Genomic DNA, 18,597 nt, shown 5'->3' with positions numbered 1-18,597 from the left:
CCGTAGCGATGATTCTCTACCATCAATTTAAGCTGGCCACGTTGTCCGAATGCCTGATCACTATCTCCCAAAGCAGCTAGTCTAGTCCAGTGGTTCTCAACCTGGGGTCCCCAGATGTTTTTGGCCTACAACTCCCAGAAATCCTAGTCAGTTTACCAGCTGTTAGGATTTCTGGAAGTTGAAGGCAAAAAACATCTGGTGACCCCAGGTTGAGAACCACTGCTCTAGTCTCTGTTCAAGAACAGAAAATGGAATGTTGGTGGACAGCAGAAGAGATTTAAAGATGGGCTTAAGGTGACCTTAAAAATGTGGTATAAACATCAAGAACTGGGAAGGTCTGGCCCTTGTGCGTTGTCACTGAAGACCAATTGTTATCAATAGCGCTGTGGATTTTGAAGAGGCATCAGTAGAAGATGAAAGGGAGAAATGTGCCAAGAGGAAGGTGTGTCAAACAAACCCTTGTTGGAACCGCCTTCAATCTGGAAGTGTATGTCCTCACTGCAAAAGACAATGCAGATCTAGAATAGTCATTTGTGAACTCACCGCCAATACTCTATCATGGAAGACAGTCATACTCAACCACAAGTGATAGCCTATGATGATGTGTTTGCTTGCTATGGGTGGCTAAACGTAGAGTGTAAATAGTGTTGATTGGTTTAATTCTGGAACAGGAGAATTATGGTTGTCTACCACTGTCTTGAATATCTCCCATTTGACCATAATTTTGCAATAAGGAATCTTCCATTATAAAGAAATTAGCATTTATACTTTGGGCCAGCTTATCATACTAAAATAAGGGGAATAAGGTAATATTACCGAGAGAAAATAGAAAGACTGTGGAAGGCTTTTTGAAATTAATTTGCAACCATTTTGTTTTGTTTTTTCCCCTTTTTACTAGTTGGTGTTGTTCGTTGCCCAATATGTGGCCAGGAATGTGCAGAAAGACACATTATTGATAACATCTTTGTGAAAGATACTACTGAGGTTCCCAGTAGTACAGTGGAGAAGTCAAATCAGGTGTGTATTAAATGTGTATAATTTAAAAGTTCATTTCACTAAAACATTCAAATGTTAAAATAAAGCATACGAACTTAAAAAACAACACAGACAATTCAGCAAAATTATTAAAAATTCTTTCCACATCACAATCAGTTGCCAAAGGCAGCTATTTGACGAGACGCAGCTGTGGGTACCAATATATCCTCTCTTGGAAGGCAGTTCCAGAGCTAGGTTACCATCTAGTTGGGCTTTTTCTTACGTTCACACGAAATATATCTGTGAGAGTGGTGAGACTGCAAAAAGATCTCCGAATCCAGGGAGGCGTATGAAGTTTTTCAGATAATGTGGACAAGACACAAGCTATATAGGACTTTATGGTTAATAGCTAACACTTTGAATCATGCACCTAAGATCAGCTTTGTGTGTTTTGATTTGATTTCCGCTCAAAATACCATTTTGCAATGCTGTGGTAGCATCAATTTTAAGGTGGAAGTAGCTAGGTAAATGTCTGTGAATGGTAAAGATAAATGTCTGATTGGCATGCACAATTCCTTGCCTGTCTTCCTTGTTACTTCCAGTGATGTCACTGAAATTGAAAACAGTGATTTGATCAATGTTTTTTCAATGTTTTGCCAGGTTTGTACAAGCTGTGAAGACAATGCAGAAGCCAATGGTTTTTGTGTAGAGTGTGTTGAGTGGTTATGTAAAACCTGCATACGAGCTCATCAGAGAGTGAAATTCACAAAAGACCATACAGTCAGACAGAAAGAGGAGGTGCCTCCAGGTAAGGGATTTTGTGCTTACTGCTCAAATCTGCTTGAAGTTTTGTTTATTTAGATCTAACTTGATTCTCCATGTAGATATTTACCTTTGTTTTGTTTTTTGCAGTTATCTGAATTCATATCAGATTACCCTATATACTCAGATACAAGCCTAGAAAGTTCAGTCAAAAAATCAACCCAAAAAACCTGGGTCTACTTATTTGTGGATTGATGCAAGTATTGTATCTTAACTCATATCAAAAAAGAAATTGCCCCTTTTTGGAGTAGACTAGTAATAGCTGAGTTTGGTCCAGTATTGGAAAAGCTAAAAGAAGCAATGATATGTTTCAGTGGGTATTAACTGTGAGAGTTAAATGGAACATCTCGATTAGACCTGAGAATTCTTTGTCTATTGGAAAGAGGGGTCGTGAGAGAGCTTGTGTCATACTTGTATTCCTTGCAACATATTTGTAATTATTTTATTTTATTTATTTATATTATGCTTTTATCTCTGTAATTGAGAAAAAAGTGGGTCACAACAATTAACAAACAATATAGTTTTAAATCTCCAGCATATAATATTAAAATAGGATTAAACAAAAATGGTTAACATTATTTTAAAAAGTTAAAATATTTAAAATACTATCCTATTTTTAATTAGTGTTTGTAAAATACATTTTGACTGGAGCAAACCTGAATTTGCTACTACAAAATAATATTGCTAGATTGCACAACTTGATTATTGGTTCCATTCTTGTATTTTAAATGTTACACAAAATTTAGAGTGGAAAAATGGAGTAATCCTTTTTAAATGTTTAATTCCTTCTGAGAATTTTGCATTTAGAAAACAAATACGTCTAGTCAACTGAAAACCTTGATACTATCCAGCATTGCTTCAGCCACTTTGGTTTTTGTTTAGTCATCATTTGTTCTTGTGGGATCACTCAAATCTGCTCAGTATTTGCCAAATACTTATACTTGAGACTCTCCTGCTGGCCAGTTAAACCGAGTCAACGTGGAAAATCTGCTAAATCTGTTCTCCAGCTTTAAAAGATCGGATCCCTTCTGTATTACATGTAATGTTTTTAATTTACACTAGATGTAGTAGTATTTTAGAAAACTCTTTTGAATGTAAACCTGGTCTTGTTTTGGGAAATTGAGAGACATGGGACAGTAATTTCATCTCAGTGAGCCTTTGACAGATTTTTCCTGGTTAGTAAAATTAGCATATTTGGCTGAGATCTTCATTCAGCCTTCAAAGAGAAAAGGTTCACATTTTTTTAAAGTTGAAGACAATTTTATGCAATGATGAAAAAGTTTGAATTGTGCCATCATTGTTTATGGAACTGAAACTGAGACATTTCCAAACTTCACAGATTATCTTGGTTGTCTGAGAATGACACATCACTTACTGTATGATACCTTTTATGAATAATTTCCTGATGCAAGCAAAAGCTAGATTAGTGATCCATTTTCTGTTAATGTGTATGAACTAAAGGGACTCACAACAGCACAAGAATAAAAGTTCATAGAAATAGCCACTGATGGTGCTCTGAAATGGCAGCTGGAGTATATTAACATCATTATTTGGTTGGAATAATTCCAATAAAAATGTAATAAGAATGCGTGCATTGTCCCTTCTTTCCAAATTTGAAGAGATTTGATTATGTTTAAATAAAAATTTGGTACACTTCAACATTTTAAATCTTGAGTTTAGGTCTTGATGGTCCATGGCAGCGAAAGCCAATAAGTTGATTTTTTTTTTTGCTTTATAGAGGCTGTTGGTGTAACTAGTCAGAGACCTGTGTTCTGCCCTTATCACAAAAAGGAGCAGCTGAAGCTCTATTGTGAAACATGTGACAAGCTGACGTGTCGAGATTGCCAGTTGTTGGAACATAAAGAGCACAGGTATTAAAATAAACTGCATGGGATTAAAATAAAAGGGAGACTAGTAGTTAGGCAAAGAGTAATTTATTACAAGAAAATAAGTATCTCAGTAATCTCACATGATGCATTTTCAAGTGATAGGCTATCTCACAAAGGGCAATGACAACCTGTTACAGTTTCTCAGGGTAGTTTGATCTTTTTTTCTAGTTTTTTAAAATACAAGTGTCATTTGACTTTTTAAATAAACTGTTTTGCTTGCATCTGTACCATTGTAGGTTTACCTCTTTACCGATATGAATGAATACATGTTTTTGTGATGTCACAGAAATTGTTTTTGTTTCTGTTCAGAGATTCTATCATAATGTTCTAGAACCAAGTGGGTTGGTGAGAACTCTGTACCCTTCTAAATAACACACAAGTCCTAGCCCACTGAACCACTATCCTCTTAGTTTATTTCCACCTGCCAAATGTGTAATTTATGTAGTTCTATTGTTGACTAGTTTCTTTTCTCTATTCTGATATTTCTCTTTTTCCTTCAAACTCCTGTCAATTCCCTACTATTCTATTTTTAGAATCATTTCCCCCACACCCCCTTATACTCTCTACTTCCCTTTTTTAAAACTACTCCATGTGTTGGCATACAGTCTCCTCATTCTCTTTGGGAGAGGAACATACTGTCCATAAATGTTCTATCTGCAAAAGCTTTACAACACAGCCTCTGAAAAAGTGAGCCTTCCACCTTAGGCAGGATCTCTTATAGAAGTCACTCCAAGCAATTGTATGTATGTCACTCTTCATAGCAACAGTGTCTGCAGTCAGAGGGAAAACTTATCATTCATTCTCATGGGCATCTTTGGAATCAATTAGACATATATTAGCATCAAAGCCTCCCATGTACCAACCTACTGCTTAAACTTTGTCAGAGCATGCTTCAGTTTTAAAAGTGAGATCCGTTGGCTGTAACTAGTAATGTACATCACATATTTTCTAAATATAAGATGATGCACATTTTTACTGACTTTAAACTGAAAGTGGTTTGAATATTGAAGCAGGGTTTGAATACCTAATCAGCCATGGAAACCCATTGGATGACCATGGGCAATTCACACACTCTCGGCCTCAGGGGGCAAACTGCCTCTAATTGAATTACGTTAAGAAAATCCCACAATAGTTTTGTTATAGATCAAGGAAGTCAAACTCTTTTTCACTGTGGGCCACATGAGCCTTATGGTTGCCTTTAATAGGCCATTTGTAATTGTAAGCCTGTATAAATATAACTATGTTGCTCTGGCATTGGAAGCCTCATAAGCCACATAAAATGATGTGCTGGACCGAATTGGGCCTGCGGACTTTTCGTTTGATATGTGTGCTATAGATCATAAATGACTTGAAGGCACACAACAAAAGCAAGCTAAAAACCAAATAATAATACAGTCTTCTTCAGCATTGGTAAGTGCTGTATAGTAATTGGGGAGAAGATCTGGCCTATGAGCTCATGATACAGAAAGAAAGGGGCAAGAAGGGAAAAGTAGATGTTGGAACAGCAGTCCTTTTCTAAATGATGGATGAGCCCAGGTTCATTTCAGTGGGAATGCATGTTCTTTTATCAGGGTGGGGTTAAGCAAACTACCTGCACATGTTTCTTGTTTGCTTATTATATGAGTATCAGGTATCTCTCTTCCAAGCTGTGTGGCTCTGGAGAAATCTCCTATGAAGGATCACACAGAGAATCACAAGTGGAGTAGATATCAACACGTTTATTGTTCGGAATACAAGAAGCATGCTCTGACAAAGTTTAAGCAGTAGGCTGGTACATGGTAGGCTTTGATGCTAATATATGTCTAATTGATTCCAAAGATGCCCATGAGAATGAGATGATAAGTTTTGTGTCAGTTGTATGGCATGAGCTAGAGATCATGACTTCACGCCCCCTCCCAAAGCAGTCCCCCCCCCTCTGTGGTTAGGGGGTTTCTCTGGGTATTGTGTGTGAAACCTTTCAATGAGGGCGGGTGCATGTATGTCAGCTTCCTTTACCCACTCAGATTCACTGGGAGGGAAGTGAACCATCAAGCATTTGTACCTGAAATATCTAAGTCTGTTCAATAAAGGTTCTTGTTATTTTTACCAACTTATACCAGCCTCATTGTGAATACCTTTGTGGTAAAAGTGTTATTTAAGTTAGCATTTTACCAGCCTCTAAGAAAACTAGAGTTAACACAGAATGTGTTACTGAACAACCTCTCAATAGTACCTTCGCCTGTTCATTAGTAATACGGTGGCAGAGGAAACCTTTTAAATAATTCTTTTAAGTCTCACAGTTTCAGTGGTTCCCAATTCCTAGCTTGTAAATATACAGTTGGTTCAACAACTATTCTCCCTCTATATTTTTGGTGAGCTAATCTGTAGTGGTGTCATTGTTATAATTTGATAGGCTGCTGTGTGATCGTTATAATTTGATGAAGCAGCGTTGGGATTTTTAGTATCAAATAAAGTTTCATACTTTTCCGCACGGTTCGTTATAAGCCCCATGGTACTTGTAGTAATTTTCAATGTACATCTGTGCCAGTTGCTCTGCGTTAAGCATGCTTCTGCATTGAATGAAATGGGCTTGTTTAGAGAACAGGTCTACTACTACCCAAATTGTGGTTTTCCCACAGTTAGGGGGGATATCTACAATGAAATCCATGCTGATATGTTCCCAGGGGGCTCTGGGGGTCTCCAGTGGGCGCAGGAAACCTGATGGTTTGCCTCCAAGCCCTTTGCTGTGGCGCAGACAGGGCACTGGTGAACATATGCTTTCACATCCTTTCGCATGAATGGCTACCAATGTTTCTTCCTCAGCAAATGCAGAGTTTTTACAAATCCAAAGCGTCCTGCTGTTTTGTGGTCATGGTGATCCCGAAGGGCCTGCTTTCTTTGATCCCCTGGGACATAGATTTTGTTGCCTTTCAGCCACACCCTGTCCCGGTACCTCAATTCGTTATGGTGTTCCCTGAGCCACTGATCGCTAACCTCCACGCCTGGGGGTGGCATGGCCTCCAGTTCTGGCCTCTCTTTGCTTGCCTGGCTTCTAGTGAACACACTCATGCCTAGTTGGGTACGCGTAAAGATTGTCCCTTGTGTCTTGTTTGCCTGCATTGTGCTGTGACAACCTGGATAAGCTGTCAGCTAGGAAGCTCTCCTTCCCTGGAAGGTATTTTAGCTTAAAGTCGAATCTGGAGAAGATTTGGCTCACCTCAATTGCTTTGGGGTCATTTTGTGTGCCGTTTGGAGTGCTTCCAGGTTCCTGTGATCAGTGTACACTACAAATTTGTGTGTGTGGGGGGGGGGGGGGGGGCTTCAAAAAAAAATGCCGCCAGGCTTCTAAAGCAAATTTGACGGCTGCTGCTTCCTTCTCCCAGATTGGCCAGTGTATTTCTGTTCCATTAAATTTCTTTGACAGGTAACTACATGGGCGCAGGATACCTTTGTCGTCTTTCTGTAGCAACACTGCCCCCGTGGCCGCGTTGCTGGCATCCACTTGCATAACAAAAGGGTGTTGGGTGTTTCAGAGCTCATGAGGTGTTTTAGCATCTCGAAAGCCTCTTGGGCTTCCTTGCTCCAAGGCAATTTGGTGCCTGGCTTGGGTTTGCTTTCCGTTTGTCTCCCCACTCCCTTTCTCTTTGTTTTGAGCATGTCAGTGAGGGGTAAGGCTATTTGGGCAAAGTTGGGAATGAATTGCCTATAAAAGTTTGCAAATCCCAGGAAGCTTTGTAGCTATCTCCTGGTTCTGGGAGGTTCTCACCCCTCTATTGCCTCTCCTTTGTTGGGATCCATCTCAATGCCCTGTGCTGATATTCTGTACCCTAGGTAGTCCAGTTTGTCCTGGTGGAAGGCACACTTTGACAGTTTGACATACAGTTGATTGGCAAGCAGTTTTTTGAGGACTTCCCTGACTAGCTGCACATGTGAGTGCAGGGCCTGTGTGAATATGAGGACGTCATCCAGGTAACAGAGTACATCTTTGCCAAGGTGTTGCCTTAGCACTTCATTGATGAAATTTTGGAACACTGGCGATCCATTTTTTAAACCAAACCTCATTGCTTCAAATTCATATTTTCCTAATACAGTGTTTATCGCTGTTTTGTACTGATCCCCCCCCCCCCTTATTCTCACCTATGGAATGCTTCTCTCAAGTCCAATTTGGTGAAGATCTTGCCTGTGCTAAGTTCTGCTAGCATGTCCTTAATCAAGGGGAGGGGGTAAGCCTGAGTAGCGCTGACTGCATTAAAATTTTTGTAATCAGTCACCAGCCATAGTGAATGATCCTTTTTTTCCCCGAGGAAGACTGGTGCGCCTAAGGGTGACATGGAGAGTTGAATGAAGCCCCTAGCCAAATTCTTGTCTAGGAATTCTTTCAGTGCGGCCCTCTCTTTGGGGGTCATGGGATACATTCACTGTTTAGGCATTGGGCAAGATTTCTATGGCACAGTCTGTGTCTCGGTGAGGAGGCAGTTTGTCACTCTCCTTCTCATCAAAGACCTCTGCTAAGTCTGCATATTCTGGGGGGATTTGCGGCCTCTCTGATTCTATCATGTGTTCTGATGTCTGTGGGATGCTGCCTCCCACTCCCCCCAGTGTTTGAGGGGTGAGAGCACTGTTCTGTGTTGCAGGCCCTTCCAGGCCACCTTCCCCTGCGGCGGTGTGTGGGCTTCCTGAGGCTGCGACAATGGGTTCTGTTGCCTGCGTGCTCCCTCCCTCTCCCCTCGGTCATGAAGGAGTGATTGTGTGGCATCCGGTAGCAGCCCCTCCCTGCTCTCTTGCCTTCAAGTCTACCATAGGCTCACCTTTGTGAGCCTCACAAGCAGGGTCTGTGAAATATATTTCCCCCTCCCTCCATTTCACCATGGGATTGTGAAGTTTCAGCCAATCTAAACCCAGGACTAAGGAAAATCTGGCAGTGGGTGCAATGATAAAAGAGATAGACTCCCGATGTTCTCCCACCCCCAGGAAAACACATTTGGTTTTATATTTGCAGAGTGTCCCCCCCGCCTTCATCTTGCTCCCATCCATCTGCACAAACGTTATTGGGGAGCAGAGTTTTACCTTGCCCAATCCCATTCTAGCAGCTGTCTCAGGCTTCGTTATAGATTTTGTGCACCCTGAGTCCAAGATTGCATTTACTATCAAGTCTCTTCCAGTCCCCTCCTTAGGCAGCCGCACTCTCAGCCAGAAAGGAGAGTCGGTGCCACTCACCACTGTTTTGAAGTGCCCCTTCCTTGCTGGCTGGCTTGGAGAAGGGTCTTTCCTGCTTTGGCGCGCCACTTTCCTGCTGCCTAGATGTCGATGCGCATTACTCCAGGCAATCCTCATTTCCCGAGAGCTCTTCGCTGTCTGAGGAGTCATCCCTCAGTCTTCTGCCGGTGGGGGGAAGGGGCTGCTGTCGAGAGGCCGGGGGACCTACGGAGGGGAAGGAGCAGCCGCTGGAAGGCCGGGGCTAGCATCCTGACTCCTAAGGCTGCCGTCTTGTCTCATGAGCAAGGAATGGTGCCGTTTCTTTACTTACGCCAATTCTTGCCTCATCTCCTGCATTTCTGGGCTCCCTGTGGCATGGGGAGGGCCATACTCTCACCCTGTCCTTGGCCAGGTGCTGTGAAGAATCTGCAGCTGACTCGGCGTCACTTGCCGAGCTAGAGAGAGTGAGTGATTCCAAACAAATTGTCAAGTATCTCTCTTCCAAGCTGTGTGGCTCTGGAAAAATCTCCTATGAAGGATCACACAGAGAATCACAAGTGGAGTAGATATCAACATGTTTATTGCTCGGAATACAAGAGTTTCAACTACTAGCCTCCTATATAGTACTAGCTACAATACCATAAACCACTCATTCAGGAATCCTGGCGCCTTTCCCAAATCAAAGCCCTTCCCATATCAAAGCTGCCTTTCCCATATCAAAGCCCTTCCCATATCAAAGTCCTGTTCTCCCTCACCTTGGGGCAATTGTGTTTTATGGCTGGTCCATTTGTTCTGCATTTTCTTTTGGCCCAGTGTCCCATGGCCATGTGGTTTGTGTCAGTTGTGTGGTATGAGCTAGAGATCATGACATTGAGGTTAGGGTAGGCTACTTGTGCCATGTTTTTCTGGGAGAAGGAAAATTTTTCTTTAGTTTTGTTGCCTTCTTTGGTTTATTAAAGAAGTGAAAAATGTTTACTGCTTTCATAAAATATTTGTTTTTTCCATTGTAGATACCAGTTTATAGAAGAAGCCTTTCAGAATCAAAAAGTAATAATTGATACACTTGTTACAAAACTGATGGAGAAAAGCAAGTATATAAAATACACGGGGGAGCAAATTCAAAACAGGTATTTTACTAATTCTACAAGAGAAAAATATGTTTTTTATATATATAAAATCTTTACTTATTTTTCTGGGTTGTTGATTTCCTAAAATAGTTTTAAGATTAGAAGAAGTTCTATGTTTGTCATGTTTTGTCTTTTTAGTTATTATTTATTTATTTATTTACTGTATTTGTATACCGCCTTTCTCAGCCAATCGGCGGTTTCCAACAAATCAGTACATATAAAAACAAAATACAGATGAATACATTAAATAATATAAAACACTACAAAAGCAATAAAGACAACATCATTAGCGTCTCATTATTATCAAGCATTGTCCAGTTCCATTGTCAAATCGTTCAATTTCCTATTTTAGCTACTCTGCATTTGTAAACGCTTGCTCAAACAGCCATGTTTCAACTTGTCTCCAAAACGTTAAGAGGGAGGGAGCAGATCTAATCTCCCTAGGGAGGGTGTTCCATAGCTGAGGGGCCACCACTGAGAAGGCACTATCTCTCATCCCTGGCAAACGTACTTGTGACAAAGGCGGGACCGAGAGCAGGGCCTCCCCAGATGATCTTAGAGTCCTCAATGGTTCATAAGGGGAGACACGTTCGGACAGGTAAGTTGGGCCAGAACAGTTTAAGGTCCAGTAGCAAACTGGCAGCCAGTGGAGCTGGCACAATAAGGGGGTTGTATGCTCCCTGAGTGCCGCTCCTGTTAGCAACCTGGCTGCTGTTCGTTGGACTAGTTGAAGACCGTCTTCAAAGGCAACCCTGCGTTGCAGTAGTCTATACGGGATGTAACCAGAGCGTGGACTACTGTGGCCAAGTCAGACTTCCCAAGGTACGGGCACAGTTGGCGCACAAGTTTTAACTGTGCAAATGCTCCCCTGATCACCGCCGAAACCTGAGGTTCCAGGCTCAGTGATGAATCATTATTGTGTCATGAATGTCTCTCCTGGGCGCAGAGCCTTAATGATTTACTTTAAAAGGGGGAATCGGTACAGAATTTGGTCCGAGGCATTTCAGAGAAGGGATATTCAACCTCTACTAGTATTGAGAGGTACAGTGATTTCAGTCCGAGGGGTAATATATAGCTATCATAAGTAGCAGCTATGATAGTTTTTTCTTCTTTGCAAAGGGATGAAAGTTAGATATTGGTAGTCTAAAGCATATTATTTAAAAACAGATGAGCAAGAAAATGAGTGGGAAGTGGGACAGGAAATGCAAATAATGGTGTACTCAAATTTCTAATGTTAAAAACATACTTTGCATTACCAAGCATTTTTTTGAGATTCCGTGAGCATCAGTTTTAAACCAAAATGGTATAGGAGGGAAGAGAAGCTAGAGTTTGAGATGTTTATGAAATGAAAAGAGTGACAAATATGTTTGGAGAGGAGATTCCAAGCATAAGTAGAAGGAGAGAAGCAACAGTAATGATGTTGTTTTAAACTGGAGGGTCAATTGTATTTTGGATTTTTAAATTGTGGAATATTGCTGAGCCTAATGGTTTGTGTCAATAAAGGCATATCTTCTATTTTTGCAAATGATGTCATACCTTAGAGTTTTAAGCAGGCATTTTCATTTGTGTTTTAATAAATTGTTTCATTTTAAAATGATCATTGCTTTTTCGTGTAGGAACTTACTGAGTTTTAGCTGAATTTTGTTTTCATTCATGCTGTAAACTTCTTCTGGAAGAATACAAAAGTAAGTTTTCACATTCACAATAGGCAAGACATAGTTTTCATATACTGAGGCAATTAATGCCCATTTTCCATCAAAGTCCAGACATACAAAAATCTGTTTGAAGTCAGTAGGCAGGACCCGTCTTTTCATGAGATTGGACGATAATTTCACCAATTTTCCACATTATTTATAATAATTAGTATTTCTCTATTTTTCACATTTTATAGGATCCAGGAAGTTAATCGGAATCAAAAACTGGTGGAACAGGATATTAAAGTTGCTATTTTCACATTGATGGTAGAAATAAACAAAAAGGGGAAAGCTTTGCTACATCAGCTTGAGGTAAAGTTTTCACAGGAATGCGAGGTAGTCTTAAAATCTTCGCTGATACCATGGAGATACTTTTTCTAGTTTTTGTCATTTGTACTGCTAAAATATTGGTAATATTTTAAAATATGGGTGATGATGATGATAATTTTATTCCTTACCCGGCACCTCTCCTTGTGGCTTAAGGTGGGTTACAGAATAATTAAAACACATAAACATAGTAAAGATACCACAAATACACATACTAACATGTATTTCTATAAAAGCTTCATATTAAAACATATAAAATACATATTAAAAAACACTAAACAGAGATTAAACAAGGGACACGCTTTTAAAATTCATGCTTAAAGACTGGCTGGGTAGGCCTGCCAGAAGAGAAAGGCTTTTACATTGTTTTGAAATTCCGATAGTTCATTTAGCTGTCTGCGTTCTTCTGGCAGGTCATTCCACAGCCTATCAATATTTAGAAATTATATAATATCGGTGGCACAGTGGGTTAAACCCTTGTGCTGGCAGGACTGCTGACTGAAAGGTTGGCGGTTCGAATCCGGTGAGCTCCCATCTGTCAGCTCCAGCTTCCCATGCGGGTTACATTGGATGGTCAAACATTCTGGTGTCCCCTGAGCAACATCCTTGCAGACAGCCAATTCTCTCACACCAGAAGCGACCAGTTTCTCAAGTCACTCCTGACAAACACCAAAAAAAAAATGTTTTGACTTATCAAACATTTGTATGGGAAGCACTTTATTGAAGAAGTATTGCGTGGTTGTTTATTTCCTTTTTCTGTCTTCAGCTTTTAATTGTATAATTCAAGATTGAAGCAATTTTTTTTCCCTTTTATATTGGTCATGTCCTTATTTTGTGACTACTTGAAATTCAAATTAAGAACCCATGGGATCTGTAACAAGATGCTACAATGTGGAATGCTCTATTCAGCATTCTAGCCGTCCATGACCTTTTCCCAGTTAATTTTATGCTGTTTGGCTCTTTGCCCCTTCCCCCAACACAAGGATGTAAATATCTAGTGTAATCTTAGTATTTTGTGACCACTGTTTGCTGGGTGTGTGTGTGTGTGTGTGTGGTGTGTGTGTGTGAAGAAACTTTTCAAAAAACCTCTGTAAATCTAGGATTTCCTCCAATCTTGGTAACGCCTCCATGGTGTATCTGAATGATGCTATTGGTCCCTAGAAAAATAATCATTTCAGTGTATCTGGCTTTTCAATATATAACAATCATAATTTAATATTTTTCTTTCCCGTGAAGTCTAGAATCAGCTCTTACTACATAACATTTCCTTCATCTTTGAGAATTTCCTTTAACAAAACCCATTTGCCAGACTAGTTACTGCTATGATTCTTCTGCAGGTTAGGTTTCCACCTGCAGGTAATTTGCTCTCTTTCTTGACCCAGCGCTGCATTTAAAGGCAGTGATTAAAGTTAGAGATCTAGCAAATAAAATATTTTATACTTTTTGTCCCAAGAGAATCACACTCATTTCCCTGTCAATTTCTGGTCCCACCAAAGGTAGAAACCAAGATAATGAAGAAACATTTCAGTGGGCCTGGTATAGTAATTTAATAGGGCATCATTAGAAATTATTCAAGATACATTAAAATATTTTATAATGTATTATTTCAAAGTCAGATTGTCATTTCGGGTATATCTACCCTTGCTTTTTATCATTGATTGTTACGTTACTCTTTAACTATAATCTTATCTGTGTGATGCAACCAAACAAGCTAATTTCACTCATAGTAAGTGTGCACCAGAACTTGAATTTATCTTAATTAGAAAGGAAGAATGCCCCAGTTAACATTTCTATTATAATGGATTGCTTTCAGCTTAGCTTTCATCATGCATTTTGTGTTATTAGGGCCATATAAGTTGATCATTTAAACTTGATTATGAAACAGAAAAACAAAAGGTCTTTGACTGAAAAGATGCAAAAATTTGGATAAAATGCAGCGTTTGTATGTTAAGAAGGTATAAAAGTCACAAGACCCTCTTGTGAATGACTACCTGAAGAGACTGCCTTAATGTACACAAGCAGAGGAACGAGCTAGTGTCTCTTCATGAACCTTCTGTGAAAAATGAAGTAAAGTTGTTTAATCTGCAAGAGATTGAGAGAAATCTCATGTGTATTCATCTGTTCATTATTCCTTGCAGTGTCTAGCCAAAGAACACCGAGCAAAGCTTCTGCAGCAGCAACAGGAAGTGGCAGGTCTTTCAAAGCAACTGGAACATGTCATGAATTTTTCCAAATGGGCAGTCTCCAGTGGTAGCAGCACAGCATTACTGTACAGCAAACGCCTGGTATGGATAGAGATCTATTGCACTTTTAAGCCATATTCGCAGTGAATTGATTGAGGTGTCATTGCTATAAAATACTGGCACTAATAAAACATTGCTAGGAATTTTTATTGATAATTAGTAAAGTTTAGAAAATAGATTTATAGGCAAAATTTACCTTTCTGTATTTAACTAACAGGATGCAGTAGCCTACAGAAAAATGCTTAAATTTTAATTTAATATGACATTCTTAATTTCTTGTAGATTACATATCGTTTACGATATCTCCTTAGAGCACGGTGCGATGCCTTACCAGTGTCTAATGCCACTATTCAGTTTCACTGTGATCCTGGTTTTTGGGCACAAAATATCTTCAATTTAGGTATGTTGCATTTCTCATTTCTACCTTCTTAGTGGCAGGAATTGTTGAAGTTGCTTTCTAAATTAATTGTTTTCATGAATAATTTTTGGGTGGTCAGGGTGGTTAGAGGTTGTGTCTTTTCCTGAACTCCCCACTTTAGAATTATGAGTTTTGTATTAGTATTCTTTTTATTGCCTGTGACATTTGTTCATAGAAGCCTCTGTTCGTGAATTCCGACATGGACATATCACTTCTGAGTCTGGCAATGTGTCTTTGTGTTTGTATATATGCATCTGCTTCACTCTATGTGCATGTGGCAAGAAGCCCAGTTGATTGTATTTGGAAATGGAATTGGACAAGTGTGTTTGTCACATGAGAACGTATATTGGGAGGACATACGGAATTTCATATAGAAAAGTGACACTTGTGTAGGATATTTTTCATAGTGAATATGCCATCAGTTTATTGAAATGGCAGATTAATTGTGTGTTTTAGCAAGTATTTCATACTTGCCATTTTTTAAATTTAACAGACATTACATTACTTGTCCATTTCTAGCCATTATCTGACAACTTCTGTTTTAGTCTAGACAACTGAGTGAAAACATACCGTACCTAAACAACCTAGCTCCCAATTAACAGATGTACTGAATGCTGACATTTGTCAGTGACACAGATTATCATCAAAGGACATTACCTTGTGGAAGACAGAGGTATACATAACAGAGGTATACATAGTAAAACTCTAACTTGTAAATATAATTATTTTTATCCAGGTTCTTTGGTAATTGAAGATAATGAGATCCCACCACACATGCCTAAAAGCCCTGTGATGGAACCAAACATACAGCCACAAAGTGGCTTACCTTCAAATCAACTATCCAAGTTCCCAACACAGATCAGTTTAGCCCAACTGCGACTTCAGCACATGCAGCAGCAGGTCCTTGCTCAGAGGCAGCAAGCTCAACGGAGGGCAGGTCCTGTGGGGCTCCCAAATCCTAGAATTGCAGGGCCCATGCACCAAACTCCTCCTCCACCACCACCACCTCCTCTTCCTCAGGTAAATTAGGGTAAATTCAGAGTAGAAAACACTTAGCTCCTTGTACTTTGTTCAGAAGTGAAAGCTGAAGCCAACAGAATTGCAGCTAAACACAATTTTATAGTAATGAATAGTTGTGCCTTTTAAAGAATTATAGTGACATCATCTTGTCTGACTGTGAGCGTTCATTTTATCATTCCAAAAGTTCAGTGCCCTCTGCACAGTTCCTATAAATTGAATAAACTTTCTAAAGAAGATTAACTTTCCGTACCACTGTGTAGTTTCTTTCTGCATAGATAGACTCTGAAATAGTTAGATATCAGATTATGTTAGTTTAAGTTGTGAGGATGAATCCTAATTCAATCTGTAAAAATTAATTAATTCTCCCTCAAGATCTGGGGAACAAATTAACTCATGGACAACTAACTAAGAAGATTGTTTTGTCTTTCCAGCAGCCACCTCCACGTCTAGTTAACTTCCAGAATAACAACCTCAAACCCAATGGCCCAGTCCCTCTGGCTCAGCCAATGAGGTTTCCTCAGAACCAGCATATACCACACTCCATTCCAAGACCCAATCCATTACAGATGGCATTTTTGGCGCAGCAAGCTATTAAACAGGTATCTTTTTGGAGATCATCCATAATTAATTTTCCCAAAACATTTGAGAGGGCGAGGTAACAGAAGGTAAGATGAAATGAAATTTAACTTTATTTATAGCCCGCCGTATCTCCCCAAAGGGACTCAGGGCAGCTTACAACAAAATATACAATGGCAAACATTCAGTGCCAATAGTAATACGTAAACAAATCAATAGTAAAAGGAGATATAATGAAGTTACTTTTCTGTCCTTAATATCAATCTATAAAATACCAGTGAGAAACACTTGCATCTGTATCAGTATCCATGTTTTAGACATACTGTCTGAGGAGGAGAAAAATGATTTAGTTGAAGGCCCAAACACCTGGAGGGCCGCAACTTGTGCAGGCCTGGTTTAGAAGAAGAATTACTATTGTAAACAAAGAACAGACTTTTATATACATTGTTAATGTTTTGACAAAAATAAAAACTGGAGAGAAAGCACACCTGTGTTGGCAGGGAGCAATTTAAAAATATGTGTTGCCCTATTATTTCAACAGAAGTGCATATTTCACTAATGTGGAATGCTTAACTTTGACCACTGTAATCTTTTCACAGAATATTTCTACAGTTTTGGCTTCCCAACAAATTTTGGTCTCTCTTGACCTCAAAAAGGCAGTGAATATATTAAAAAATGAATAGCCTAAGAACTTAGGTTTTCATTGTGACTCAATAACTGATTTTATTCTGAATATTCATTTGGTTTTTTTCCTCTCCCATAGAATATGTCAGATAGTCTTATGTCACTTGAGGTATTACAAATAGCACAGGTTGATCACCTTATCTGGAACTCCAAAATTCAAAATTGTCCACATGTTGGCTTGACAGTAATTTTTGATATCTGATGGTTCAATATACAGAAATACTGTTTCATGCATAACCTTAGTAAATTGTTAAGATTATATATGAAACTTACATTATTTTGTGGTAAGACAGGTCCCATTTCCAAGACCTCTCATTATGTCTTTGTATGAATATATTACAAAATACTTCTGGTCCCAAGCACTTTGGACAAGGGATATTCAATTTGTATCACAAAATCCGGACCCACACAGTGATTTCTGCATGATTAGTATATTATTACTGATATATATTTACTAATATATGTCAAAAACCATTTTTCTCTACCTCTGTTGTCATTCCCTTGCAGTGGCAAATCAACAGTGGACATGTTGGTGCTGTTCCCTCTAATGCCAGCAGTACAACATCAACGCCTTCCAGTCCCACAATTAATAGTGCTTCTGGATTTGATGGGAAGGCGTTTCCACCAACCATGATAGATCTGGCGTCAACAATGAGTGGTTCTTATACACTTCCTTCTCTTCCTGATGTAAGATCTACTATGTTTCATATCTCATTATATGTTGGTTGCTTCTCATGAAATATGTGATGTCTTGAATGATATGGAACATGAAAGCTTTCCAATAAAACCAGAGAACATTTGAAGGGCATTACTTCTAGCAGATGGAGGACCAGCATCTAGATATCCCTTTGTCCTTTTTTTCTGACAGTCTCTCCTTTTAAACATTTACTTTTCTGCGTACTAGGCATGCCTCATCAGTTCAGCATCTGTCTTACTGTTCATCTGTTTTACTGTTAGAATGAAGTTACACCTACATACTGCATTGCTATCAATTATGTACTTTTTATGTTTTACATGAGAAGATTGTGAATTAGAGATAATGAAAAATGATGGTATGATTCTCCTCTTCATAACTGCCTTACCTCTTCATATCTTAAGATTGACTGTTCAGCAAATATTTCTTTGGAAAGCATGGGGAGGCGAGAGAGTATTATGGACCAGAGCCAACCCAAACCTCCTTCACGCAAAACTGTGCAATCTCCAAATTCATCAGTGCCATCCCCAGGTATGACCACTGCTAAATGTTATTAATAAAATAACAAATGCTGCATAAAAGTCTCTGCCAGTCAATTTATCAAAATAAGAGATAGAAAATGGAAAGGGGTGCATTTAAAATACACAATAGAATAAAAAGTTCAAGTGTCTTTACTTCTTCCTAGCTGACTATAAGGAAGGCTAGGGAAGAGAGGTTTATCAAGTTCCATCAAAGTGAATAATATGATGGTCAAACAGGTGAGAGTAGAAGGAATTCTAATCATAAGGAAGAGTAGATTTGATGTAAATAAGTAAACAAAGTAGACATTTGCAAAACATTTAGCCAGTAAACTCAGATTAGAATAGCAAAGAATGAGCTGGAAAATACTGAAAAATGAGGGGGCATCAAAGAATCAAGAACCTGGAAGATGTAAAAGCAAGAAGCAGTTTATA

The 18,597-nt window shown here is 39.2% G+C and overlaps 1 protein-coding gene across 2 annotated transcripts in view; it reads left to right on the top strand.

Annotated features, from left to right (window-relative positions):
• TRIM24 (tripartite motif containing 24) overlaps window positions 1-18,597 on the top strand; it is a 43,618-nt gene that overhangs the window by 13,848 nt on the left and 11,173 nt on the right. Inside the window, exons 2-12 of one of the 2 annotated variants that reach the window (XM_060776855.2) lie at window positions 899-1,017; window positions 1,636-1,783; window positions 3,536-3,668; window positions 9,872-9,988; window positions 11,880-11,994; window positions 14,148-14,294; window positions 14,535-14,652; window positions 15,407-15,690; window positions 16,125-16,289; window positions 17,458-17,637; window positions 18,049-18,175. In XM_060776855.2, the coding sequence (XP_060632838.2) occupies window positions 899-1,017; window positions 1,636-1,783; window positions 3,536-3,668; window positions 9,872-9,988; window positions 11,880-11,994; window positions 14,148-14,294; window positions 14,535-14,652; window positions 15,407-15,690; window positions 16,125-16,289; window positions 17,458-17,637; window positions 18,049-18,175 (1,653 nt within the window). Of the gene's footprint in view, window positions 1-898; window positions 1,018-1,635; window positions 1,784-3,535; window positions 3,669-9,871; window positions 9,989-11,879; window positions 11,995-14,147; window positions 14,295-14,534; window positions 14,653-15,406; window positions 15,691-16,121; window positions 16,290-17,457; window positions 17,638-18,048; window positions 18,176-18,597 lie in introns of both variants that reach the window. The other variant, XM_060776854.2, reaches the window with a different exon arrangement.

Source organism: Anolis sagrei, chromosome 5, assembly GCF_037176765.1.
Source record: "Anolis sagrei isolate rAnoSag1 chromosome 5, rAnoSag1.mat, whole genome shotgun sequence".
In the NCBI taxonomy this organism is placed as follows: domain Eukaryota; kingdom Metazoa; phylum Chordata; class Lepidosauria; order Squamata; family Dactyloidae; genus Anolis; species Anolis sagrei.
Note: the sequence above shows the minus strand (reverse complement) of the source record. Positions and strands in the feature narration are given on the sequence as shown.